Here is a 25,927-nt window from a genome sequence, read left to right on the forward strand (position 1 = left end):
GCCAGCATGCTAGAATGCTGGTGGTTTGGGGCAAGAAATGGGTCCCTCAAAACTTATTCTATCCTGAGGGGGAAGAGGCCTTCCTATCCCTCCCCCACGATACGCACAGATGGTTTCCCCACGTGTCCCCTCCTAAAAAATACTAACAAATATTAATTAAATCAGCGTTCCCTCTTCTTCTTCCTCCTCCTCCTCCTCCTCCTCCTCGCTAAGTCCCACACCAGTCTACGCGCAAGCGCAGCCTCTTCCTTTCTCCGAGACACCAGGCCCCCTCGGATGTTCAATACGCATGCCTTAGCCCCTCACAACCCTTCCTCCCCTCCGCAGGGTCGCAGCGTGTTGACATCATCACTGTGCGCAGTGGCCAAGAGTGCAGGCGAAGATGGCGGCAGCCGTGCTGAGCGGGAGCCCCACAGGTTCTGGGGCTGGGGGTCCGGGCGGGGCAGGCGGTTTCCCGGCCGCGGGTCCTGGGTCGCGTCTCCGCATGCTGTTGCTGGAGAGCGTATCCGGGTTTTTGCAGCCTCGGGCTGGGCCTGCCGCGCCTCCCTCGCCTCCCACTGCCCCGCTGGTGCCGGGGCTCGTGCGTCTGCTGAGGCTGCACGGGATGATGGGCGGGGCTCAGGTGAAGTCGAGCGCCGGTGGGCGGGTCCTGGTTGGGGGGAAGTGTGGGAAGAGGGACCCTGCCAGGTGAGCTTTTGAAAGTGGGGCTGGGTTGAGGCAGCTCGAGGTGAAGTCCGACCCTAAGTGGGCTTGTGAGAGGTACCTAGAGGGCGAAATTGGGAGGGAGGAGACACAGGTAAAAGAGACAAGTAGAGAGTCCCCGAATTTATAGCGAGGAATGGGAAGATGAACCCTGTAGCGGAGTGCTAAGGAGGCTGGGAGGAAGCCAGTTGCAATTGTTTTTTCTTTCTGCTGAGTCTCAGATTATCTTCGTGAGGGCTCCTCCCTTTCCAGTCTTCCATTCCAATGTTTTAAAACTTTCCCCGCAGACACGGCACAGCCTGGGGCGCAGTTCTCCTCCCCTTGGTCTGTAGCCACTGTTCTTGTCTTAACTTTGTTTTTTTCAGAAACACTGTGGCTTGGACTAGATACTTTTGTAGCTCTTTGCTATTTCCCGTTACCTCTGTGCGCTCGGATTTTCCGACCTCTGTTTTAGCAGCAGCTTTGACTGGATTGTTTTAGAAGTATGATTCTGTTCTCTTCTGTTTCCCTCTTCCATTTATTACCAAGTCTTGTATTAAAGAAAATGAATCTGGGTAACTCAAAAGAGGGGAGAAACCAGAGGCACAGTACAAGTGAGGAGCTATTTGTTCTTGAACTTTTTCTTTCTCGTCCCACCGTCATGGATATGATGTTACTGACTGAATGAAACATAATTTCAATAATTTCTCTAATGGATGGAATCCATCTGATTTTTAAAAAAATATTGCATTCATTGTTTCATTTCATATTCTCCATTGCTTTAGTGCAAATGATCCATAATGAATTATTTTTCCCATTCTGGCCCCCATTTCCCTTATCTGTCTTGATTTCTCAGGGGCATCTTTTAAGCTATTTGGGTTTAGTCACTGTTCATCTGCTTTGTCAGGCTCATGCAAACCTTTGAACTCTTGCTCTTGATTGTTCCCCTGTCTGGGATTTGCTCTTTTTCTCAAATCTCCCTTCAAATTCTATTTATGTGGCTCACCATACCTTATCCTTAACTGCAGCAACCATTAATGATCTTTTCCTTCTTCAAATTCTTACGGCATGTTTTACCATTCATTTGTCACTTCATGTACAGAGTTCTTTTATTATTGGTGTTCTGCCATAAGATTTTGTGTTCCTCTCCAAGGCAGAGATTTTTGCCTTGTTTTACTGTCTACTTCAGTGTTTTAATTGTTCACTGATTCATTGATTAGCTCATTCATCTTTCTTATGTCCTGTCCACTTTGAATCTTCTACTATACCATGACTAGACACCATTTTCCCATCATTTCCTTCATTTATCCTAGTCAGGAACCTCTGGTGATTCCCTGTTATACTATGTTTATAGCACAATTTCCTTTGCCTGTCATCTGGAACCATTTACTGTTTGGCCCCTCTTTGAATGTCTTTCACTCGGTTTCCATTTTTTTGAGTCACCAGCCCATCTTTCAGTGGCCCAGACTCAACCAATTTTATTCTTATATTTTCTTCTTTTGTTTCCCCTCACCTGGAATACTTCCCCTTTTTTTCCACTTTGCCTACCATGAAAATAGGCTCTTTCATTAACCTGATCTCTAATCTCCCAGAGACTCCTGTGCCATTTTTTTGAGGATTCTTAGTTATGTTCTCTCAGATCTTTAAAAAAAACTTTTCCCTTTATTTTATTTTAAAACTTAGATAGATTTAACATATATTTTAACATTTAACATGTATTGGACTGCCTGCCATCTAGGGGAAGGGATGGGAGGAAGGGGGGGAAGGTTTTGCAAGGGTCAGTGTTGAAAAATTACCCATGCATATGTTTTGCAAAATAAAAAGCTATAATGATAAAATAAAATAAAATTTAGATAGAGGAGGCAGCTATGTGGTGCAGTGGATAGAGTGCCACCTCTGAAGTCAGGAAGATCTGAGTTCAAATCTGGCCTCAGACACTTAACACTTCCTAGCTGTGTGACCCTGGGCAAGTCACTTAGCCCCAATTGCGGGGGGGGGGGGGGGGGGGGAGGGGGGGAACTTAGATAGAAAATAGAAAAAAAAAAAGTCATGTGCACAGTAGAACAAATGAGAAGTTTCAAAATATGTAACAATAAATTTCCATTTCAAGAAAGCATATATAATAAACACGTATTTAGAACTACCCATGTTTTCTTTGCTTCCTTGTAGATTTTCTTTTGTATTCTTCTTTGCGCTTTTTACTTATTCTTTTCCCTCTTCCCCCCTTCCTCAGCAGGTTATAGTTTAATATGGATATATAGTCATATGTTTTATGTGTATGTGTATATAGATACATCCACATGTATACACATATACATGTATATTATTATCTCTTGTTTCCTATCCTTGCTAACCTTTCTACTTGCTAACTTGCCTTGCTATTCTTTCCCATGCCCTCTTTACTTTTCTCCTCCCTCTTTATTCCTTTCCCATTAATCTGCAAATTATCCCACTCTACTTAATCTACACATATCCTTCTATATCCCACTTATCCTGTTTCCTTCCCCTCATTTGTAGATTTTGGAGGGTACTATAACCTTTTTAGTATAGGCATGTGTGTGGGTCTTGTCTTTTTTTTTAATTGGTTTTCATATAATTATCTCGAAAGTCCCTCCTATATTCCCAAACAAACTCCTTGAAAACCAAGACTGTGTAATGCTTCTCTTATATAGCCAATGACACTGAGCACTGAAGAGAAATACATATTGAATTGAATGAGTTATGAAAAAGTTTTGTCATTTGGAAACACAAGGTCAATGCATATTGACAGAAGTAGATAGAAGTCTTGGGATGAGGGTTTCTGGGAGAGTTGGGCTTGTAGATCAGAGTTTTAGAATAGTTGGGACTTCTCAGATGATAATACTGTATAGATTCTCTCACTTTCTTTCCCCTATCTAATCTTGATTCCTCTCTTCTTTCCCTTCCGTAGAACCTCTCAGCTGTGGGAGCACTTGTGGGTCTCAGCAATTCCCGACTTGGCTCCATCAAGACTCGGTGAGTCCTTTACTATGTTTTATTCTTCATCTCAAGTCCAGCAACTCAACTATTCCCGTATTTCCAGTTTTCCTTGGGACTCAAGAAGGAATCAGCTAGTTCTTCCTGTGGATCACCTTGTCCATCTTCCTGTTTCCATATCTTGGATGTGGTGGCTTCTTGTGGAAGCATCTCTCCTGGTTTTTACAACTTTCCTTGACTGGAAGTTAAGTTTTATATGTAATTATATTACCTTCTTACCCATTTCCAGTTGTACATTAATATTCAGGCCTTCTTTTACTAAAACTGGTTTCTCTTTTCCTTTTGTTTCTCATCCTGGAACTCTTTTTCAGTTTCTCCCAATCCCATTCCCATAGCTTTTAGGAGTCAGGACTAAGATAGAACTTAAGTCCCAAAAGTTAGGTAAAATGAAGGAAGACTTTCTGAAATCTAGCGCATCCTCTCAGACATTGCCCCTCCTCATCCCCTTGCCAGGTTTGAGGGATTGTGTTTACTTTCCCTGCTGGTGGCGGAGAGTCCCACTGAGACGTTCCAGCAGCACAGTGTTTCCTGGCTCCGTAGTATTCAGCATGTCCTTCAGGTAAGCATGTCCTCCTTCCCCTTCCTAACTAATCCTCATCTTCCCTTCCCCCCCTCCATTTTCTGGGTATGTTGGATTCCTTATGGGAAGAAAATCTGGTAAAGGAATAAAACCCAATCCATTATTTAAAGGAAGTGATCATAAGACAAAAATGTTGCTTTCAGCTTTTTGCTATCATTCTTAACCATGGCACTTACCTAATTTTTTTGATATTATTACTTGCTATATTAAACTAACACCTTTAAAACATATTCTGTTTTACGTTTTCTACAGATGTTTCCACCTTGGTCTGTTTCCTTTATTAACATTCTTATCTCTGCTGATTTTTTAATCCCATCTAATAGGTTGGTAGAAGCCTGATTCAGAAAATTGAGTTTTCTTCTCCCACACTAAAGCTATTCATTTAACAAGTATAAAGGACCTTGAAATCTAAGCTTTCCTTTCCCTTCAAGATCACAGGAAATGTGTGAGCTAGCCAATTTAGAGATAAGGGGAACAGTCCTGTTCAAGCTGATTCCTATATAGGCAGTATAGAATGGGGGGTGGGGGAGAGCAGTACTAACATGGAGTTAGGAAAGCTGGAGTTCAAATTCTGTCATAGGAACTTGTAAAATATGTGATCTTAGATGAGTCAATCTCAGCTTCAGGGGGAATGAAATAATATACATCTCCAGGATTGTTCTGAGGACATAATGGGTGTCTAGGTGGCAAAAGTAGATAGGGTCCTGGGCCTAGAATCAGGAATAGTGAAGATTCATCTTTCTGAGTGCAGATTTAATTACAAATATTTAATGTGTAGTTTCCTCTTCTATAAAATGAACTGGAGAAGGAAATAGCAAATCATTCTAGTATCTTCTCTCCCTTTCCCTCCCAAAAAAACACAAAACAAAGAGTCAGACATAACTGAACAACAACAAAAGTACTTTATATTATACTTATAAAGATATAAAGACTCATACTTCAATCTGGGAAATACTCCTAATCATTTTTAGAAGGGAATGGTGAGGGGCAGCTAAGTAGTGCAGTGAATAGAACACTAGCTCTGCAGTGGATAGAACACTAGCCCTGAAGTCAGGAGGACTTGAGTTCAAATCTGGTCTCAGACACTTAATACTGCCTAGCTGCATGATCCTGGGCAAGTCACTTAGCCCCAATTGCCTCATGTTACAACAACAACAAAAAAGAAGAAAAAGGAAATAGTATGCTAGAAAAGTTGAGATATAGTTTGGGAAGGGGAAACTAGACAGCCTATAGCTTTTCCAATCCAGATTATAGCTAGAAAGTGCACCCTGCCAGGCCTGGGAAAAGATATGAAAACTTAATTTTGTTCTGTTATGCCATGTATAACTTGATCTCTTTTCATTCCCCCCCCCCCCGCCTTTTTTCATTAGAATGTAAGCCCTTTGAGGTCAGAGACTGACTGTCCTGATTATCCCTTATATGTATGTATTGATCACTTGGCCCATAAAATGATAGTTGATTGACTAACCACCTCTAAACCTAGAGCTCTTCATACTGTACTCTCTTGTCTCCTCTGATCAACTCTGGTGTTATTCCTAATACTTATGTCATCCTTTTAGGATAAAAGCATGAGTATTTTTTGGCCTTATCTTTCTTTCCCACCTCTTCCTTTTCAGTCCCAAGATCCAGCCCCTACCATGGAGTTGGCTGTAGCCATTCTGAGAGATCTGCTCCGATATTCAGCCCAGCTTCCTGAGCTCTCCAGAGACATTTCTACAAACCACCTGCCTGGCTTATTGACATCTTTACTGGGCCTCAAGCCTGAGGTAAGATAATATGTCCTTGGGGCATGGCCTTACAGGGAAGGGTGAAATGGGGGAGGATGGAATGGAGCAGGAATGGGGATGAAGGCTCAAAGGGCCCTGGGCTCAGGTAGCAATTTGAAAGCACTAGAATATGGAAGAGGCTCTTGCTCACTTTTCTTTATATTTCCTCATAGTGTGAGCTGTCAGCATTGGAGGGAATGAAGGCCTGCATGACTTACTTCCCCCGAGCCTGTGGCTCCCTCAGAGTAAGTGACTGGCCACTTTGCCACCACCCCAGTCAGTTGTGCGTATTCTTCAAATCTACTCTCTCATGCTATACATTTCATAAATAATCCATGGATTTCCTGAAGTAGTTGTATGTGAGAATTTCATCACCCTTCTACAGACTTCTGTTCTCTTGACCAGAACCTCAGCCTCTTTCAGTTGATCTTTTAAGTAGTCTTTGCTACCAGTAGCTACAATTATCCACTTCTGTAAAACGAACTGGTGGCTCTTATTAAATCTCTATTTGCCAATCCCACATTCATTAGCCAAGGTACCATGATAAGCTCTAGGGATATAATGACAAAACAAAAAACAATCCCTGCTTTGTATCTAGCTTCCATTCTCCTTGCTGAAGGAAGTAAAGAGATGCAATATGTATTTATTATTTAAAGATGGAGAATGAACTAACCATTAGGTATAATTTTCAAGAATTCTGAGAAAAAAATATATTCTAGGAATAGAGGACAGTTTATACAGAAACAAGGAGTCAGAATGAAGATTATTTGATTCAGAATAAATGAACAAAAAAATCACTTAAATGCTTAATAGATAGAAAGCTTTATAAATAGCAAAAATGGAATCTAGGACACTTGAGGGGGAGCAGTATGAATAAGATTGGAAAGAGAGGCTAGAGCCAGATGACAAAGGGTTTTAAATGCCCAAATAAGTAATTTGTATTTTATCTTAGAGACAATAGAGAGTTACTTGATGTTCTTGAGGAAAGGGACTGATGTGTAAGGAAGATTATTTACTTTGGCATCACTGTAGAGGATGGATTGGAGAGTGCAGAGGCTGAAAGTAGAGTGACCAGTTAGTCAGGGTTAATGGTAGAGAGGTTATGGAGGTAGACATTTTTATTTTTATTAGATTTTTTTCTCAATTATATGTAAACACAATTTTCAACTTTCATTTTTGAAAGATTTGGACTTTCAAATTTTTCTTCCTCCTTCTCTCTCCAAGATGGCAATCTGATATAGGTTATACATGCGTAAAATCATATTTCTCTTCTTAGTCATGCTGTGAAAGAAGAAACAGAACAAAAGAGGAAAAATGCTCCCCCAAAGCCCCCAAAGCAAAAAAAGTGAAAATAGTATACTTTGATCTATATTCAGACTCCATCATTCTTTCTCTGAATGTGGATAGCATTTCCCATCATTTTCTATCTTTGGGAATTGTCTATGGCTTAAGAAGGCTAAATTAACAATGGTGTACAGTATTTTTCACTCAGTTCGTGTAAGTCCCTGTTTTTCTGAAATCTACCTGCTTATCATTTTTATAGCATAATATTCCATTACATTCATGTGCTGCAACTTTGTTCAGCCATTTTCCAGTTGATAGGCATTCTTTCAATTTTGAGTTCTTTGTTGCCATAAAAAAAAAGCTGCTGTAAGTATTTTTGTATGTGTAGTTCTTTTCCCCTTTTTTATGATCTCTTTGGAATATAGACCTAGTAGGTCTATAGTGGTTTTGCTTGAATAAAGGATATATACTATTGATTGTTATTTGGATATAATTTCAAATTGCTTTCCAAAATGGTTGGATCAGTTCACAACTCTGACTTATAAATTAAGTTGAAAATGATATTGAGATTGGAACCAGGAATGATTAAAAAGATGGTGGTAGGGTAGGATTAAAAGGATGGAAGGTAGCTAGTTGGTATAATGGATAGAGCACCAGCCCTGAAGTCAGGAGGACTTGAGTTCAAATGTGACCTAAGACACTTAACACTTCTGGCTGTGTGACCCTGGGCAAGTCACTTAACCCCAATTGCCTTTGCCCCAAAAAAAAAAAAAAAAAAAGGTTTGCTTTAGGTCATAATAAATAGGAAATTAGGATAGACTGACAGGTTTGAATGAAAGACAAAGCAATCTGTTTTGGATATGTTAAGATTGAGGTAGATGCCTGTGAGACATCCAGTTGGGAGATCCAGTCTGTCTAATAGACAAATGGTAGTGAGAGCTTGCAGCCCAGGAGAGAGATTAGGGTTAGATAGATCTATAGATCTGGAATATATATATAAAAATATGTGTTATATATAACAATACATATATATGTTATATATAACAGAATTTATTAAGCACTAATTAGGTGCTAAGTACTTTATCAGGGCCTGGGAATATAAAAACAAAAATGAAACAATTCCTGTTTCCTGACTTTAAGGAGTTTAATGATATTGAAGGGAAACAACATATGCAAATGTAGACAATATGAGGCAATTACAAAAATGGAAAGCAGTAGCAATATGTGGGAGGTAGGACTCCAGTAAGGAGGGAATGTTTGCCTCATACCTATGAGGCAACAGCCAAAAAAAGAGAAACAAGAAATGGAATATTTGAGGATAACAAATAAGGCCAATTTTTCTGCCTTGTAGGAATAATACAATAGTATCAGAAGCTTCTCTGAAGTCGGGAAAGATGAAGATTGAGGAAAGGCTTTTGAGTTTAGTTTTTTGATAACCATGAAGACTTCTAGTTCTAGTTAAATGATAAGATAGAAAACCTAAATTCAAAGGCTTGAGAAATGAGTAGAAATAATAGAAGAGGCATCAAGCCTCTTTTCTTGAAGAATGTGATTGAAACACAAAGATTGGATGATAACCTGAGGAAATGACCTATTGGGGACCATACCTAAGTGCAAAACCCAGAAAGCCTGTAAAGTGTTAAAGGAGACTGTACCATTAAAGGGTAGGTCAGTTCTCCAAAAAGCCCCTACAGCTGTGAATAATAACACACTTGAAAAAACTGCAAATCAGCCTTTACTGATACAGATATTGCTTGTGAATTGGGAATGAAATAAATCTGAGGGAAGAGGAGAAAGGTCAGAGAATGTAACTGCCTCTCATTCTCATCATCCTCTCACATGAAGGGGTCTAGTCTGCTGTCAGAATTGGATCCTCAGCAGCCATTATTAGCAGGTGGCTCCCAAAACAGTGACCACATCAAAGAAGTTTTTTTTTTTATTATTTTTTATTTTTTTTATTAAAGAATGAGAAGATCTTATGTATGTTTGTAGAAAGGAAGGAGCTGGTAGAAAGAGGTTTAAGATAAGCGTAGCAAGAAAGGATTGGTAGATGAAGGGTGAAAGATCAGGTGTATATATGGTAGGGTTTAGTCTTTTGTAGAGGCTATTTACTCAAAAGATTTCAACATGTATGAGAGGATATGGCTTATTAAGGGGGTTTTCAGATCTGGATGAGAAGCACATAAGCAGTGGTTTTAGTTTTCTATAAAGTTTGACTTTAGGGCCTTTTCTGATGGGAAGGAGAAAGAGATGGTGTAGGAACTTTGGGCCTGAAAAAGATTTGGAAGAGCCATGGAATGGCACAAAAAATCAAGAATAAAAGTTATCTTATAGGAGTGAAGACACAGTTGAAATTAGATGAAAAATTTATGAGTGTTCCCAGTAAAGAAGATTGTGTAATATTCTTTAGTGTCAGATGTTAGCAGTGATAGGACAAGGGATTGGAGGAGAAAGATGAGAGCATAATTAAATTTATTAAGTATAGGATCAAGATTTTTTTAAGGAAGAAACAGGAAGTAATGGGATGCCTGGAGGTTGGTACAAATACAAGCATAAAGAAAAGGTTTAGGAGAAATGGGAAGAGATGTACTCAAGATGGAAGATTGCACTCAGATTGAGAAATTCAAGTTCTGGATCATAAAGGAGGAGTGATTATGTGTGATGGTGAGAATTATCATATCATAGGAATTAATTGGGTTAATGAGTGGAACTATATCAGCAAATCAAGTAAGCAAGCATTTCTTTAAATATCTATTTTGTCCTAAGTGTTGGAAATAAAAAGAAAAGCCAAAAGATGGTTACAGTCTAATGGAGAGACAGTTCAAACAACTTTGAACAAACAGGATAAATGGAAGGCACTTACTAGCATCAAAAAAGGCTTCTTGCAGAATGTAGAGTTTTAGCGGAGACTGCAAGAAAGCCAGGAGACAGATGAAAAGAGGGAACATTCCAAGGAGAAGATAGATCCAGTGAAAATTTATCAAGTGTCTTGTGAGAGGAATAGAAAGGAGAGTTGCTAGATATACAGAATACAAAGAGGGAAGGAATAAAATAGACTAGTTTATGAAAACTTTATTAAAAACTAAAGGATTTGATCGTGGAGGTAAAAGGAAGCCACTGGAACTGTTTGAAAAGAAATGACATGGTCAGATGTTTATTTTAAGAAGATGATTTTGATAGCTGAGAGGATGATGGTCTAGAGCTCAATTTCTTAAACTGTGGTGCATGCCTTGATGTGGGGTTTTATAACTGAAAGTGGGAGTCATGAAATTATGATTTGTTATCAGTAAATATCTGATTTGTATACTTATTTTATATACCTATCATCCCAGGGTCACAAAAAAATTTCTTGGCCAAAAAGAAGTTGCAAATGGAAAAAGTTTAAGAATCCTGGTGTATGATAGAGATTTGTGGCAGGGAGACTAATCAGAAAATTATTATAGCATCCCAAGTATAAGATGATAAGGGCCTGTCCAAGGATGTTGGCAGTGTCAGAAGAGAGAATGATGGACAAAATTGAACTACTCAACAACATTGATATGGGAGGTAAAAGTAGGGGATAGAGCTTAGGTGACTAGCAGGATGGTGTAGTAATAGGGAAGTTAGGAAAAGGAGAGGGTATAGGAGGAAAGATAATGAATTCACTTGTAGACATGCCAAGTTTAAGATGTCTGGGACATTCGGTTCATGGTGTCCAATAGGCAGCTGGAGATGGGAGATATACATGCCCATTATAATTTTGAAACATTCAGTTTTTGTTCTTTCCATTTACATTGTTGTAGTCATTTGGTAGTGTATTTCTGGTTCTGCTTTACTTCACTTTGTAACACTTCTTTTTTTTTTTTTTTTTTTTTTTTACCACTATGTAAGCACATAGTAAAATTTTTTTTTTTAAATATATTTTTTTAACATTTTTTTTGACAATACATATGCATGGTTAATTTTTTACAACATTATCCCTTGCACTCCCTTCTGTGCCGAATTTTCTCCTCCTTCCCTCCATATCCTCCCCTAGATGTCAGGCATTCTCATACATGTTAAATATATTATAGTATATCCTAGATACAATATATGTGTGCAGAAGCGAATTGTTTTGTTGTTGTTGCACAGGAAGAATTGGATTCAGAAGGTAAAAATAACCTGGGAAGAAAAACAAAAATGTAAATAGTTTACATTCATTTCCCAGTATTTCTTCTCTGGGTGTAGCTGATTCTGTCCATCATTGATCAATTGAATCTGAATTGATCTTCTCTTTGTTGAAGATATCCACTTTTATCAGAATACATCCTCATATAGTATCGTTATTGAAGTGTATAATGATCTCCTGGTTCTGCTCATTTCACTCAGCATCATGTAGGTCTCTCCAAGCCTCTCTGTATTCATCCTGCTGCTCATTTCTTTTTTTTTTTTTTTTACAAATTTTTTAAAAATTAATTTTATAATTGTACATTTTTTTGACAGTATATATGCATGAGTAATTTTTTTATAACATTATCCCTTGTATTCATTTTTTCAGATTTTTCCCCTCTACTTCCTCCCCTAGATGACAGGCAATCTCATACATTTTACATATGTTACAGTATAACCTAGATATAATATATGTGTGTAAATCCAATTTTCTTGTTGCATGTTAAGTATTGGATTCTGAAGGTATAGCTAACCTGGGTAGATAGACAGTAGTGCTAATATTTTACATTTAATTCCCAGTGTTTCTTCTCTGGGTGTAGTTGTTTCTGTCCATCATTGATCAGCTGGAAGTGAGTTGGATCTTCTGTATGTTGAAGATATCCACTTCCATCAGAATACATCTTCATACGGTATTGTTGTTGAAGTGTATAGTGATCTTCTGGTTTTGCTTATTTCACTCAGCATCAGTTCATGCAAGTCTCTCCAAGCCTTTCTGAATTCCTCCTGCTGGTCATTTCTTACAGAGCAATAATATTCCATAGCCTTCATATACCATAATTTACCCAACCATTCTCCAATTGATGGACATCCATTCATCTTCCAGTTTCTAACCTCTACAAAAAGAGCTGCCACAAACATTTTGGCACATACAGGTCCCTTTTCCTTCTTTAGTATTTCTTTGGGATATAAGCCCTGTAGTCTGCTGCTCATTTCTTACAGAACAATAATATTCCATAACATTTATATATCACAATTTACCCAACCATTCTCCAATTGATGGGCATCCATTCATTTTCCAGTTTCTAGCCACTACAAAAAGGGCTGCCACAAACATTTTGACACATACAGGTCCCTTTCCCTTCTTTAGTATTTCTTTGGGATATAATCCCAGTAGCAGCACTGCTGGATCAAAGGATATGCACAGTTTGATAACTTTTTGGGCATAGTTCCAGATTGCTCTCCAGAATGGTTGGATTCTTTCACAACTCCACCAACAATGCATCAGTGTCCCAGTTTTCCCACATCCCCTTCAACATTCATCATTATTTGTTCCTGTCATCTTAGCCAATCTGACAGGTGTGTAGTGGTATCTCAGAGTTGTGTTAATTTGCATTTCTCTGATCAATAGTGATTTGGAACACTCTTTCATATGAGGGGAAATAGCTTCAATTTCATCCTCTGAGAATTGTCTGTTCATATCCTTTGACCATTTATCAATTAGAGAGTAGCTTGATTTCTTATAAATTAGGGTTAGTTCTCTCTATATTTTGGAGATGAGGCCTTTATCAGAACCTTTAACTGTAAAAATGTTTTCCCAGTTTGTTACTTCCCTTCCAATCTGGTTTGCATTAGTTTTGTTTGTACAAAAGGTTTTTAATTTGATGTAATCAAAATTTTCTATTTTGTGATCAATAATGATCTCTAGTTCTCCTTTGGTCACAAATTCCTTCCTTCTCCACAAGTCTGAGAGGTAATATTCCTCTAATTTATTTGTGATCTCATTCTTTATTCCTAAATCATGGATCCATTTTGATCTTATCTTGGTATGTGGTGTTAAGTGTGGGTCCATGCCTAGTTTCTGCCATACTAATTTCCAGTTTTCCCAGCAGTTTTTGTAAAATAATGAATTCTTATCCCAAAAGTTGGGATCTTTGGATTTGTCAAACGCTAGATTGCTATTGTTATTCACTGTTTTGTCCTGTGAACCTAACCTATTCCATTGATCGACTAGTCTGTTTCTTAGCCAAAACCAAATGGTTTTGGTGACTGCTGCTTTATAATAATAGTTTTAGATCAGGCACAGCTAGGCCACCTTCATTTGATTTTTTTTTTCATTAATTCCCTTGAAATTCTCGACCTTTTGTTCTTCCATATGAATTTTGTTATTTTTTCTAGGTCACTTTGCAACACTTCATACAAATCTTTCCATGCTTCTCTATATTTATCATATTCAGCATTCCTTAGGACATAGTACTATTCCATTATGTGCATAAGCCACAGTTTTTCTCAGTGAGTTCCTTGGAGTATAAATATGCTCAGCAACAAAGTCTCTGGGTTAAAGGGTATGAACATTTTAGTTACCCTCTTATAATTCCAAATTTCTAAAATAGTTAGACCTCCTTTACTGCTTTATCAGAAATGTTATTAAACATATTTGTTTTTCCACAACCTCTCCAATGTTAACTGATTTGTGCTTCTCTCATTATTGATTCAGAGCATTCTCACAGGTTGTTTAGTATTGACCGCTTTTCTTTTGAGAACATGGTTCTCTCTGACCGCTTCTCTATTATAGAATGGCTTTTATTCTTTGATTTCATGGAAGTATCTTGGATAGAGAGGGATTTGGAAGGGGATGGGATAATAGGAATGGTATTGGAAAAGAATTTGCAACTGGACAAGGTTAAGGGTTTAATGGATAGAATGCTAGTTCTGAACTGAATTCAAATCTTCCCTCAGACACTTAGTAATTGTGAGGCTTTGGGCAAGTCACTAAACCTGTTTGTTTCAGTTTCCTCATCTGAAAAAGGGGAATAGTAATAGTATCTAATTCCCTGGGTGGTTGTGAGGATTAAATGAGATAGGTAAAGCACCTAACACAGTTCCTGGCACATAATAGGAGCTAACTAATAGATGCAGAAAGAAGTGTGATTTTATTAGACATAGTTGGGGTATATTCAGTTCTCTAATGTTCAGGCCCCTAATTCTCTTGTATGTTTTTCCCTTCTGCTTTTCACTTTCAGATATACTGTTCTGTTTTCTGCTCCTTTGCTTTCTCCCCTTTTTATTCCCCTTTTGTTCTCAGTGTTCCTATGATTTTTTTTTTTAAGGAAACTTTGTAGGATATTTCACTTCCCATTAATATCTTCTCTTCCTCTAAAAAAATCACTATCCTAATCCTACTCACATTTTCTCTCAAGTATTTTTTAATTTTTTTCAGTTTTCAAACATTTATGTTTTTACTTCTATCTTCCACATACCTCCTAGAAAACAAAAACAAAACACTTGTAACAAATACGCAGACAAGCAAAATAAATTCCTCTACTGGCCATATCCAAAAATATTTCTACGTATTTTACATATATAATATGACATCCCTCTTTGTCAGGAAATTGGTAGAAATCTTCATCATTAGTCCACTGGAATCATGGTTGATTATTATGGTATTTTTTTTTTTTTTTTTTTTTTTTTTTTTTTTGTCTTTTAAAATTGTTTCTATAGTGTTGATATCATACATCAGGGTGGCAAACTTGTGAGACTGAAAAAGTGATTGTGAAACACCTGAGTTACATATTGTTGTCCTGTTTTTGCTCACTTTACTTTGCATCAGTTCATATATGTTTTTCTGGGCTTCTCTGAAACTATCTCTTTATTTCTTAAAGCATAGTACAATAGCATTCCATTGCATTCAGAATTTGTTTATACATTCTCCAATTGAGGTACACTCCCTCAGTTTCCAGTTCTTTGATACTACCAAAGTAGAAGTTTATAAACATTTTTGGATGTAGGACTTTTTCTTTTTCTTTCTTTGATTTCTTTTCCACAACTCCACATATTGGGAAAGAAAAAAGGTTTTGACAAATATGCATAGTCAGGCAAAACTAATTCCTACAATGATTATATCTTAAAAATCTGGGTCCCATACTGCACATTGAATCCATTACTTTTCTCTCTCTCTAGAAAGATAGCATGTTTCATCATTGGTCCTCTGGAATCAAGTTGATCATTGATTAGAATCCTTAAATCTTTTAAAGTTGTTTGTCTTAATAATGTTGTTACTGCATAAATTGTTTTAATGGTTCTGTTAGCTTCATTTTGCATCACATCACATATGTCTCCCAAGTTTCTCTGAAATGGTATTTTTCCTTATTTCTTGAAGCATAATAGAAATCTATTATATTAACATATATATATATTCAGCAATTCCCCGATTAATGGGAACTCATTGTTATTGGTCTTTGCTACCACAAAAAAAGAGTTTTTTAAAGATAATTTTTATACATATAAGTTCTTTTTATTTGATCCCTTTGAAGTATAGATGAGCATTGCTGAGACTAATAGCATGCACGGTTTAATAACTTTTTGGATATATTTCCAAATTCCTTTTAAGAACAATCATTGTATTTCATAGTTCTGTTAATAGTGCATTAATGAGCTGATTTCCTTGCAGTTCTCCAACATGTTTTTGCCAGTTTGATTGTTATGAGGAGGAACTTCAAAGTTGCTTTGATTTTATTAATAATTTCAAATTTTTTTCCCATATGAATATTGATAACTTTGATTTTTTTTTTCCTTTGAAAATTGCCTGTTCATATAATACTGAATCAGTTCTTTATCTTGGATATAAAATTTTTTATCAGAAAAACTTGATTTTTTTTTTCCATTTCATTGTTTTTTGTTTTTTTTTCCAGTTTTAACTATTAGATTTGTTTATGCAAACTCTTTAAAATTTCATGTTATCAAAATAGAACATTTTGTCTCATGCAGATTTTTTGTTGCTTATGAACTTCTACTCTCCATGACTCTGAAGGGTAATTTCTTTACTATAATTTGTCATCTTGACATATAAACCTAATTTCTTCCATATTGCTGTCAAATTTTTTCAAGAGTTTTGATCAAATAGTGAGTCTTCCCAATAACTGGCATCTTTTGATTTATCAGACACTGTGCTAGTTTTGTTTTGTTTTTTTTTCTGTGTATAATATACCTAATTGGTTCTATTGGTTATCCTCTCTTTTAACCAGTACTAAATTGTTTTAAAGATTACTATTTTGTAGTACAGTACAAGCACTGTACTGATACTTCCTTTTTCCTTTGCCTTTACTTCCTTTTCCCCCCCAGTTATTACTCTCGAGATTTTTGTCCTTTTGTTTCATTTCTTTCTTATTCTATTTTATTAAAGTGATCCATTTTTATTTGGATGTGGTTCTGAATAAGTGAATCAGTTTAGTTTGTATTGAAATTTGTGTTACATTGACTTACCTATGAGTAATTTATATATCCAATTATTTGGTTCTATTTTTATATTCTTAAACAGTATCTAAAGTTATACTGGTATAGTGTTTCGTGTGTGTCTGTGGTACTAAGTAGACTCCTAAGTATTTTATATATTCTGTAGTTATTTTAAATGTAATTATGAGAGTTTATTTTGTATCTTGCAACTTTGTTGATGTTACTGTATACTGATGTTTATGTCTTTGTGATCATATCATTTGCAAAAAAAAAAAAGATAATTTTGTTTCTTAGTCTACTTTTATTTTTTTATTTTATTTTTTTTTTCTTAGTGCTGTAACTAGTATTTCTAACAATCTATTAAATAAATTCTAGGGGTGATAATGGATTTCCTTGCTTTACTCTGATTTTTTTGAAAAAGGCATTCTAGTTTATCTTCATTTCATATAATGCTAGTTCTTTATTTTAGATATGGTTTAGATGCTCTGTACCATGTTAGAAAAAGGCTCGTTTGTTTCCTTTTTTAGCATTTTTAACAGATAGTTATTTCTTCTTTCAGATGTTTTTACCCATATTGATTTTCCCAATATTAAATCAACCCCCCATTTTTGGCATAAATCAAATTTGGTTTTTTATTTATGTGTTGTATGTACACATATACACATTATAAAAAGTTTAAATATAGACATATAATATATTCTTGGTTTGTGTAAATTTGCATTATGTATTCTGAAAGAAATATGCATTCCAAAAAAAAAAAAAAAACTAAGATATGTTAACTTTACAGTATTGTGCTCTTTTTGCTCCTCCTTCTCAGCGTGACTCCACAGCTTTCCTACCCTCAACCTCTCTCCCCTCAAAAAAAACTTTTTAAAAAAGCTGTCCCAAGTGAAAGCAGAACATGTGGAGGGACTGCCACCACAGGAGTTAGGTGCTTGGTTTGAGACCTCTCAAACTGAGATAGGAGATCTTTGCCCTATTCTACCCATCTGTTGGTTTGTCTGTCTTCCCTCAACTTTCTACCTAGTGTCTGTCTGAGTGGGAGGGTAGGGTGCATGGAGGACACCTACATTCCTTTATCACCTTGTCTCTCCTATGTGTTCTTGTCAAGACCCCACATGTCTTTTCTCTTTCCTGAATGTCATGTGTCCTTGAACCATATGGGAGGCACCTCCATGGGGTCCCTTTTTCCCATCCCCACTTCTGCACATTATGTAAAAACGCTTTACATAGATATCCATAGAGTAGTCCACTTATATAAAGTGAAAATTGACTGTTTATATAGTGTGGTTCTTTCTATTTCTCTGTCTTTAAGTATATTATATATACAAATGCACCTTTTTTTGCCTTAATATTCATTAGAGATATTGTTCTATAGTTTTTGTCCCTGAATTTAGTTAGTTTTTGGTTTAAGTATTAAGAGTGTTTTATATCATAGAAGGAATTTAGTAGGATGCCTTATTTTGCTATTTTTACAAATAGTTTGTATAACATAGGAAGTGATTGTTCTTTCAGTGTTTAATAGAGTTCATTTATATATTCATATATTCCTGGGGTTTTCTCTTTAGGAATTCATTTATGGTTTGTTCAATATCTTTTTCTGAGATGGAATTATTTAAATTCTCTGTTTTTATGTTCTATTTTTCTGGATAGTTTATATTTTTTGTAGATACTTGCCCATTTTCTTTAAGTTGTCAGTTATTACATAACATTGTTTAATAACCTTTTATTTCTTTTGTTGTGAATTCTTTTTCTCCTTTTCATTTTTTGATATTGATAAACTGCTTTTCCTTTTTAATAACAATTTAGCTAATGTATTAATTTATCCCTGTTTCTCCCCAAAAAACCTCCAACAACTCTGAGCTCCTTTTATTTATTAATTCAATGTGGATTTAAAATTTTTTTTGTTTTCATTTTGTTAAAATCTTCTATGGCTTCCATTTTATATTTAATTGGGATTTTTTTAATTTGTTGGTTTTCTAGTTTTTTTAATTGCATGCCCAATTAATTGATCTGTTCTCTCTCTCTTGTTGAAAGTATTAGAAAGTATAGGTAGGTAAAAGAGATAGAAAATGTCTCCTAAGACCTGTTTTGACTGAATCTAAATTCTCATTGTTATCATTATCTTTAATGAAATAATCTAATTTTTTTTTTAATGATTCATTCTGTGACCTGCCAGTTTTTTTTTTTTAGGATTGTGTTATTTAGTCTCCGTTTGTTTTTTTCATAAAAATAATAATATCTAGCATTTATATAGCTATTTAAGGTTTGCAAAATGTTTTAACAAATATTGTTTCATTTTATCCTCACAAAAATCCTGGGAGATAAGTGCTATTATCTCCATTTTACAGATAAAGAAACTGAGGCAAAGGGAGGAAGAATGACTTACCAAGGGTCACACAGCATGTCTGAGGCTGAATTTTGAACTCAGGTCTCTCTGACTCCAAATCTCCAGTCTATTCCCTTCATCATCAAGCTGATTGTGTGGATTGTTTTCCTAATGTTGAATCATCTTTGAACTCCTATATAAATCCAACTTGGGGCTTGATGGTTTCTTGGATGAATTACTATGGTATATTTTATAGGATTTAACTTAAATTTTTTGCATCACTATTCATCAGTGATGTTGGTCTATAGTTTACTTTCCAATTCGCTTCTTCAGTGGTCCCTTATTTAATATAATTTTTATTGCATTGTAGTTAGTAAAGAATGTGGTTTATATTTTTACTTTTTTGCATTTGTGATGTCTTTATACTCTTAATATATGGCTAATTTTTGTTGATATTCCATATACAACTTAGAACTATGTATACTTCTCTCATCCAATAAGTACCAAAGCTCTTTCATGTCTTAAGTTTTCTAAAGTTTTATTTAGTTACTTAATATCTTCTTGGTTTTTTGATTGGTTGTCTAAGCTCTGAGAGGTGGTCCATTTGAGGTCCTCCATTGTTATAGTTTATCATCTATTTCTCCCTGTAACTCATTTAGTTTTTCCTTTAAGTAATTAGATACTATACAGATATGTATATATGTATTTTTTAATATTTAAGTTTATTTATTGTCTTATATCCTAAAGCAATGATTGTCTCATATACTTAACTATTTTTTTTTTTTTAACCAAATGAGTTTTTACTGTGGTTTTGTCTGAGATCATGGTTACTACTTCTACTTTGAGTTCAGGTGAATTATCATAGATTTTGTTCCAATCCCTCATCTTAACTCTGTATGAGTCTTTATGTTTTAAATATGTTTCTAGTAAATAATATATTTTTGGAGTCTGCTTTTTTTTAAATTTAATTCACTTTTTAAAGATGATATATAGTCATTTTTTATATGTTTCCATATGAGTCATATTGGAAGAGAAAAATCAGAACAAAAGGGAAAAACCATGAGAAAAAAAAACCGAGGAGTAAGGGTTAGGGTACATCTACATGTTGATCCACATTCAATCTCCATAGTACTCTCTCTGAATGCAGATGGTGTTTTCCATCCAAAGTTTATTGAAATTGCCTTGGATCACTGAATTGTTGACAAGAAACAAGTCTATCATAGTCATCACACAGTCTTGTTTCTGTGTGCAATGTTTTTTTGGGTCTGTTTGCTTCCACTCAGCATTAATTCACATAAATTTTCTGGGCTTTTTAAAAATCAACCTGTTCATCATTTTTTATAGAACAATAATATTCCATTACTTTCATATACCATAATTTATCTATCCATTTCCTAATTGAGGGGCACTCACTCATTTCCACTTCTTTGTACCACAAAAAGAGCTGCTAGAAACATTTTCGCATATTTGGGTCCTTTTCCCTCTTCTGTGATATCTTTGAGATACAGATTTAGTAAGTAGTGGTACTTTTGAAATCAAAGCATATGCACAGTTGGATAGTTCTTTCCAAATTGTTCTCCAGAAGGGTTGGCTCAATTCACAATTCCACCAACAATTCATTGGTATCCCAGTTTTCCCACATCCCCTCCAACATTTATCACTCTTTTCCTGTCACCTTAGGCAATCTGATAAATGTGAACTGGTAATTTGCATTTCTCTAATCAATAATGATTTAGAGCATTTTTTCATATGACCTTAAATGGCTTTAATTTCTTCATCTGAAAATTGTTCATATCTTTTTATGGATTCTACTTTCTAATCCATTCTACTATTTTTTTCCATTTTATATAATCTTATCTTAGTCACATTCATTGTTGTGATCATTGTGTTTCCATGTATCCTGTTCTCTCATACTTTTTTTGTTGTGGTTCCCTGCTCCCTTTTTATTATGAGTTTTTACCATTTCTTGGTTTCCATTTAACATCTTCTTATGCTTTTCTCCTCCATAAAGTAATACACTTCATCAGCATGATTGCTTTGGAAAAACCCAATACTTCAAAAAAAAAAACTGATTCCAAAAGGAATTTTCTTAATGAAAGAAAAGTTTTGTCCTGTTATTTTCAAGCAAATGTTGAAGAACAAAACAAATGGCTCTCAAATTGTGAGCAGATTGAGGTTCTGTTAAACTTTCTTGAATAAATGATGAACTATTTATAATTAGTGCATGAATTATTTACTGTGTTAGTGAGGACTGACAAAGGGCCGATAAATGATTTGAGCATGTTAAATACACAGATTGTAATAATAATTGTGCCTTGAATAATTTTTTGTGTGTGGTTATAAAGCACGTTAATGTAATAAATGTGTAATGTTATTACATTAACCTGTCAGTTAGTTATTGTAGGTATTGTTATGCCATTAGAACCCTTAGATTTCTTTCATGGATCCCATTTCTCTTTCCTGGATGTCAGCTGTAATTTCTGGTTTTATGTTAGCTGTGAGTTTTATTAGCCTGCCATTTGTGACTATCCCTCCCATTTATTCATAAAAAGTATAAAGAGATCTGACTTAACCAATTTCAGCCTATTTCATGGGCTTAATTTAAGGTTTTCTTGATTTGGTCCACAAAGATATTTTGGAAGACTTTGTGAGGTCTCTTGAAGAAATGCAAATATATTTATGATATTTCTCTGTCAAAAATCAAATTTGTTATTGTTTAGTCCAGCTCATTTCTTCAAAACTTATTTGGGGTTTTCTTGGCAAAAATACTATAGTAGTTTGGCTTTTCCTTTTCCAATTCATCTTTACATTTGAAGAACTGAGGCAAACAGATTGGGTTTGAACTCATGAAGATGAGTCTTCCTTGTTGCCAAGCACAGTGCTCCATCCATTGGGCCAAATTTATTTTTTTCCAATATAGTAAGCATTTGTTCAGCTCCTGCCTTCACTCAGAGATAGAAAGATCTTTACAAAAATTGCAGTCTTCTGTGGTCAGTTTGGGACACTATCACGTGTTGGAAAATTGATGGCAGAGGGCTGAGGGTCTGGTAGTATTTGAAAACTGTCGAGTTCAAAACTATTAAGAGGCCCTTCTGTGTAAGAGAAAGCATGTAAATGTTATTGCTTTATTCAAATTTTTTGAAGGGATTAAATTTTGGGGGGAGTTGGGTTAGGGAGAGGGGAGAAGCAAGCTAGGGAATTCAGTGGAGGTAGCTCTGGACTCCTTATGACACTTAGTAGCTCTTGTTGATTGACCAACAAAAGGTCTCAGGCAAAGCATCACTTCCCTGATGTCATCATGATCTTCAAGAATAAAAGACAAATAACAACTAGCTATGTGACCCTGGACAAATCACTTAATTTTTCTTAGCCTCAGTTTTCTAATCTAGAAAATGTGGATGACAATTGTATGTAATCTTCCAGAGTTGAGGATCTCATTTTACATGAGATATATGTAAAATGCTTTGAAAACCTTTAAAACTGGTTATTAAACTTTGTACCTCTAGGGGGCAGAACTGTCAGATAAATGTTATAAAGAAAGCTTTTCGTGGTAGAATGGATTATGGGAGAATTTTAATTTTGTTGTCTTTTTGTTGTCTACCTGCCAATGAATCCTTCCCTGCACAGAAAAAACAAAAGTCAATGTTCCTACTAAGAATTATTAGCTTTTAAGCCCTCTCTTTACTTGGAGAAGGAAGATGTGATTCTGTCAGAACAGTGTTTAGCTTGCATTGTGTCCCAACTAAAGTCCCACCTTCTTTTGAAAGACTTTTCCAACCCCCTCTTAATTCCAGTGTTGTCGTCTTCTGTTAATCATTTTCCAATTATCCTGTATCTAGCTTGGTGTATGTGGGGGTGGAGAGTGGGAGTGTACATACAAACTCTTTCCAGTGCAAGTTTAACATGTTTGCATGTTAACTCTTCTGTTATATTACAAGCTCCTTGAGAACAGGAACTGCCTTTCTGCTCTTTTTTTTTTTTTTTAATCTCCACAAGTTCAGTGCTTAGCATATAGATGTTTAATGAATGCTGATTGATTGGGTATAACTTTTTCCAGATTATTTTAAAGATGTGCAAACTGAGACCCAGAAAGTCAAGTTACTTTGCCTACTTAATTGTAAGGCCAGTTCTGAGCTCCTCTCCCCTTTTGTTTAAAGAAATAATGTTATATAGTCATAGATTGATGATTAAGCTTCTTAGATCTTTCCTCATTTTACAGCAAATGAGGAAGTTGAGAACTAGAGAATTTGAGTGACTTAGGGAAAACTAACTCACTTGCCTAGCACCTATACCATGGATTATTCACTCTGCCTTTCAGGGATTAGGTTAAGTACACAATTGTAGTAAAGAAAAAACCTGCTTGGAATATTATTGTAGTAAACATTATTAATTATTTGATTAAGAATTTGGATATGAACCTAAGTCTATGATTCAAAATCCAGCAACCTTTCCATAACACTCTACTGCCTCCCTCCTGATTCAGAGACTTTCCATTGTTCTCCCACTATTTCCTCCTTCATACCCTTCTCCTTGCCTAGGCAAATCCCTTTAAAGTTCCCTCCTTCTCCAAGAGACTTATCTACATTATCAACTCCCCCCCCACCCTTTAGTCATCTTTTTTTTGGGGTTTTGTTTTGTTTTTATTATTAAAGCTTTTTTTTTACAAAGCCATATGCATGGGCAATCTTCCCAACATTGACCTTTGTATAACCTTTTGTTCTAAATTTTCCCCTCTTCCCCACCCCCTCCCCTAGCTGGCAGGTAGTTCATCTTCTTTATATACCTATTATAATAACTCCCATATTGTTAACCTCATCTAACCTAACTGTGCCTATTAGTTAGAAGAGATGCAGATTTATATCTCTTCTTTCTTTCTTAAAACTTCCTGGCATCTTCATGTCCTCTTTTCTTATTTGCTTCTTAACACTCTCCAGTTAGGAGGGGAGAATTGAGGGAATCAACTGCTTTTTGGACTAGAATGTATACCTCATTATAAACCTCCCCCACCCAGTCCTTCACAACTAACTTTCCTACTACTGTTGAGGGTACTGATATCCTTCCAGGAGGTACAAGCTTGGGTATAGAGCCTTGAAATCTGTTTCATCATCACCCTCATTCACCCCACATTGACACTCTTGTCAAATCTTGTTGTTTTCACCTTCACAACATGTTGAATATATATCCTCTCTTTTCGCCCGATACCATATTACAGGTTTTCATTACTTCTCTGGGCTTCTGCAGCTGTTTGATTGTTCAGTTTGATTCAAGTCTCTTTTAGCACTGTAATATATCTTTCATTTAGCTACCAAAATGAAATCATTTTATGCCTAAAACACAGTTTTGACTATGTCCATTTTTCTGTCCCTTTCTTACCCTTTCTTACCCTTACATCAGTAAACTTCAATGGTTCCTTGTAGCTCTAGAATCAAAATTTTCTGTTTGACATTTTGGAAGTGGTTAGGTGATTCAGTGGATTAAAGTACTGGGCCTAGAATCAGGCAGACACATAAGTTCACATCTAGCCTCAGAAACTAGCTGTGTGACCCTGAGCAAATCACTTAACATCTGTTTGCCTTAATTCACTGGAGAAGGAAATGGCAAATTATCCCAATAATCTTTGCCAAGAAAACCCCATGGACATCATTGGCATGCTGTGGTCCATGAGATCATGAAGTGGAAGACATGAAGTGAACAACAATCATGCTTGCAAAACTTTATGTTCCAAATATTTTCCCCTTCCATTCCCCCATAAGGCCTCTTTGAGACATTGTATTGTATTACATGACCCATCAAGTAATACAATATATATTAAACTTGTGCAGTTTTTCTAAACATATTTCTGTATTTATCATGCTGCACAAGAAAAATCAGGTCAAAAAGAAAAAAAAAGTTCGGTTTTTAAAATTGTGGGAAAAGTTACAAGAATTGACCATTTTTATCTTTAAGTAAATTTCAAGAAATGATGTTTTCACCCTGAACTTTAGGGGCAGGGAGCAATTAAGTATCAAAGTAAGAAAGAGAGAATTTCTCTTAAACAACACTCCCAACAGCAGATTTTTCAGACTAAAATAGTACCTTTCCTTGAAAATGATAATGTAATTAGGGATATTCTTTCTTTGGGAATGACTTTGTTTAGTTTTATCTTTTATAAAGTTTTCTTTAAACTTGTTTTATCTCAAACAATTTCTCTTGTTCATCATTTCATAAGATTTTATAGATCAGTTTATATTTAACTTGATGCCTTTGGCACTTAAATCTTTGCTATTTGGAATTTTAGAATCAGTTTTAGGATCAGAAATAATTAACTCAAAACTATTAAGTGATTAAAAATAAAGAATTTGAAATCAACATTAACACTAACTATAATAATTTTATAATAATTTAACCAATGTAAATTAATTGGCACAACAAGAAGACTAAAAAAATTCAGCATCTTAGTCAGCAGATGTCAGTAAGCTTATTCATGAGCAGTATCATTTCACAAAGCAGAGAAAAGCAGTGGAGAGTAAAATCAAGTTTAAAGCCAATCTTTAGATCTTTAAGAGAGAGTGGATAGTCAGGAAAACACCTTTTCCTGAATTCAAATCTAACCTCAGACACTAGTTGTGTGACCTGGGCAAATGACTTAACCATTTGTTTCCTCCATATCAACTGAAAGAAAATCAACTGAAGAAAGAATCACTTCAATATCTTTGCCAAAAAAAAAAAAAAAAAAACAAACCCCAGTGGCTTAGGAAGAAATAGGAGAGTGTTCATAATGAAATGAGGACTACACACAGAAGGAAACTATTAAAAATTTGCAAAAACCATTTTTTTTCTATGTCTAGGGCTATGGAGCCATCACACATATCCACAAGTCTACTACATTTTACTGCCCCTTTAATGCGAAATCCAAGAGTTTGGATTCTTTTAAAA

At 35.6% G+C, this 25,927-nt stretch overlaps 1 protein-coding gene across 1 annotated transcript in view; it reads left to right on the top strand.

Annotated features, from left to right (window-relative positions):
• The first annotated feature begins 350 nt into the window (after positions 1-350).
• PELP1 (proline, glutamate and leucine rich protein 1) overlaps positions 351-25,927 on the top strand; it is a 34,190-nt gene continuing 8,613 nt past the window's right edge. Inside the window, 5 exon segments of the mRNA XM_074311706.1 lie at positions 351-622; positions 3,611-3,675; positions 4,150-4,255; positions 5,893-6,042; positions 6,216-6,287. Of these exon segments, the coding sequence (XP_074167807.1) occupies positions 383-622; positions 3,611-3,675; positions 4,150-4,255; positions 5,893-6,042; positions 6,216-6,287 (633 nt within the window). The 5' untranslated portion in view covers positions 351-382.

The sequence above is a fragment of the Sminthopsis crassicaudata genome, chromosome 4 (assembly GCF_048593235.1).
Source record: "Sminthopsis crassicaudata isolate SCR6 chromosome 4, ASM4859323v1, whole genome shotgun sequence".
Lineage (NCBI taxonomy): Eukaryota > Metazoa > Chordata > Mammalia > Dasyuromorphia > Dasyuridae > Sminthopsis > Sminthopsis crassicaudata.